The 2,957-nt window shown below is 56.5% G+C and overlaps 1 protein-coding gene across 1 annotated transcript; it reads right to left on the bottom strand.

Annotated features, from left to right (window-relative positions):
• Window positions 1–1,155: 1,155 nt before the first annotated feature.
• Drap1 (DR1 associated protein 1) lies at window positions 1,156–2,956 on the bottom strand (the record flags this gene model as incomplete). Its single annotated transcript, XM_010635936.2, has 6 exons — window positions 1,156–1,372; window positions 1,711–1,799; window positions 2,043–2,136; window positions 2,257–2,376; window positions 2,657–2,750; window positions 2,839–2,956. Coding segments are annotated over 6 exons (621 nt in total), but the record flags the coding sequence as incomplete, so codon positions are not given.
• Window position 2,957: the final 1 nt, after the last annotated feature.

Genomic DNA, 2,957 nt, shown 5'->3' on the forward strand with positions numbered 1-2,957 from the left:
CAAAACAAAATTTTAAAAAAACTATACCCTACTCCTTCAGTCCCCTCACAGCCCCAAGCATGGTCCCCAGAGTTTTTCACCTCAGCTCATCTCTCACCAACAACCACTAGGGCAATGAAACATCTCTAGCAAAGATTCTCCCAGTGCCAGATATCTCAAAAGCACCATCTCCTTGTCTCTGACATTTGGCAGCTGACCTCTCTCTCCTAGATGCATCTGGGTAGCCTAGGGTCTAACTGCTTCTTTCTCCTTCAGTGAGCTCTCCATACTGGGGTGGCCATGTGTCTCTAGGCCTCTGCATCTACACTCATACTCAACACCTCCCTGAGGGCCTTCATCACCCCAAATTCATCACATCCAAACTTGTGGGCTTCAGGCCAAACCTTGTTCTCCCCATATCCCCAGCTGGAGAAGGGCCTCTGCCTCTGCCAAAATTGCTGCGGAGAGAAACTAGGGTGTGGTCCTTAAGCATTCCCTTCCTCTCAGCTCCCCTTATATCCAAGGTCAAAACAGACCCCTATCACCACTCTCTGCGTCCTTGCCTCATCCTGCTTCAAGTGCCATCATCTTCAATTGGCTTCCCAAGAGCGCACCAGAGCCCTGGATGCTTCTGCCCATCCGGAGGAAGCCAGCAATCTAGTCAAAATCAGATGTACCCATGATCTGGCAAACCCAAGAGTACCACATAGCCTCATCAGCCTCACCAAGCCTCACTAAGCCAGGCTCGTATCTGCCTGGAGGGATGAGCATCACTGCTGGGCTCCAAAGCTGCCTTCCAGGCCCCTCTACCATCTCACCCACCTCTGCTCCTGCTGCTCCTTCCCACTGCCCTCCACTGCACCAGGTGTAGAGCCGACATCTGCAAGGTCCAATCTCACCGCTTGTCTGTCCGTTCACAACCCAGAGAAAGGGAGGATCCTGCTCAGGGTCACACAGCACAGTGAGCCCACTATCTCCGAGCACATCCATCACCTGCTGGCTCAGGCCCTGGGCCCCTTCCTCCCATCAGCACCCCATGGCCTCCAGCCTCACCAGCTGACTCTCCCTTCACTCAGCTGTTATCAGGCCACCACTGTTGCTGGCCCTAGCTCTGTGTGGTGGGTGGGTATGAAAGCAGCCACAAAACCCTGAACAGAGGTTGGGAAGGCACTGACATTCCCTTTTATTATTTTTATTAATAAATTTAAGAACGGTTCCATAGTCTCTCCTCCCCCCAGAGCAACTAAAACCAACTAAAAGGGGGTATGGCCTGGGGGGCAGGGGGTGCTAGGAGTCATAGTCCTCTTCATCCTCTGCATCAGGTGCTGAGGGACCCGGGGGTGCCGGAGGCAAAGGCAGAGTAGAGGCAAAGGGCATGAAGGGAGCTGAAGGGCTGCAGAGCAGAAAGCATGAGGAAAATCAGGCCACGTTTGACACCCATCCCTGCCCACGGCTCCACTCTGCCCTCTACAGAGGCAGCTATGAAGCCCACCACTTTCTTTAACAAGGAAGCCAGGCTCCAAATAAAGGAAGAGCCCAAACCAGATGCCACAGCCCCTACCCACTCCACCCACTGCCCTAAAGTGAGGACAAAACCTTCTCATATAGCAGTCTCCTGCCTCTCAGCCCCCTTCAGTCACTCCCTTCCCAGCCCCCAAGTCTGCCACAACCAACAAACTAGGTGGCCTTACAGAGTCTAGTGGCCTCTTCTGGTATCCTGGGGCTGCTTACCTTTGAAAGGGGGCAGGAGGATGGCTGGCCTGGGCTGGGGGCTGTGGCATCTCTTCTTCCCCATCAGTATCTGTGTCTTCAGACTCATCCTAAGAGCACAACAGGGGTCAGAGTTGACAATAAAAAGCATAAACCCACCATTGGGTAGCCCAGACCCCTGGGAGTGGCAGGGACAGGAATAGCAGACTCCTAGGGCCGCAACTTATACACACAGACCAAGACACAAGAGGTCACAGGTAAGGACGAGATCAGCCTCCTGCCAGCTCAGCCTGGTGCACAGCTGCCCTTCCTACCACCATAAGGTAGGACAAAGTGTTGGGGACCTCACTCACCTCCTGCTCAGAGTCTGTCCCAGACAGCTTCTTGTCCTTGCCTTTGCTTCCCATCCCACCATTCTTCCGGCTGCTGCTGCCTGGCTTCCGTCCCCTTCGGGAAGGTATAGTCCATCTGCCCAGAGGTCTCCCCACTCCTTGGCTACCCCCCAACCACCCCCAACCCCTGTGGCCTTGGCATTCCCCACCGGTATACCAGGCCCTGACCCCCCACCTTCGAGGGCCCTTGTCCCCGTCCATGTGGTTGTCTTCCCCATCCCCCTGCATGTCAGGCACCGATGCCACCAAGTCCTTCAAAAAGTCAAACTGCTGCTCCAGCTCAATGCATTGCTTCCTGGAAGAGGTGAGGAGGGAGGCACTCAAGTGGGGCTCTGACACTGAGCTCCTCTGTGAGGAACAGCGAGAGTCCCTGAATGTCAGGAGCATGAAGCTGGAAAACTCAGTTCCTGTCTCCACCCCTTCCTCCCCGATTTGCTCAGGTAGCACCTGCCTGGGATTCCTAAGCCCCCTTCACCGGTGTCTGCGGCCTTGTCGCCCCCAGCAGCCTCCCGCCTCCCTGGCCGTCGGAACGCTGCTCCCCAAGGCCCCTCCCAGCTCCGCGGCCGGCCACTCACAGGTGGGACGTGGTCATGGTTTTGGCGTTGCGGGACTGGGTCACTTGGCAGGCCTTCTTCAACAGCGACTCCAGAAAGAGCTCGAGCGCCCGGGCTGAGGGAAGTCAAGGAGAACGCGGGAAGAGGGGGGGTGCCCTGCCCCACCCTGCGTCCCTCAACCCGGCCAGCCCCCGATGGGATACAGATGATGACAGGCACAGCCGCCGCCACCTTCCCGATCTCCTCGTCTGTCTGCATGATCTTCTTGATCCGTGCCTGCGGAAGGGATCCGAGTTCAGAAGCCGTCGCCTTCGGCCCGTAC

Source organism: Fukomys damarensis, unplaced genomic scaffold, assembly GCF_012274545.1.
Source record: "Fukomys damarensis isolate Sample0158 unplaced genomic scaffold, DMR_v1.0_HiC HiC_scaffold_27, whole genome shotgun sequence".
NCBI lineage: Eukaryota > Metazoa > Chordata > Mammalia > Rodentia > Bathyergidae > Fukomys > Fukomys damarensis.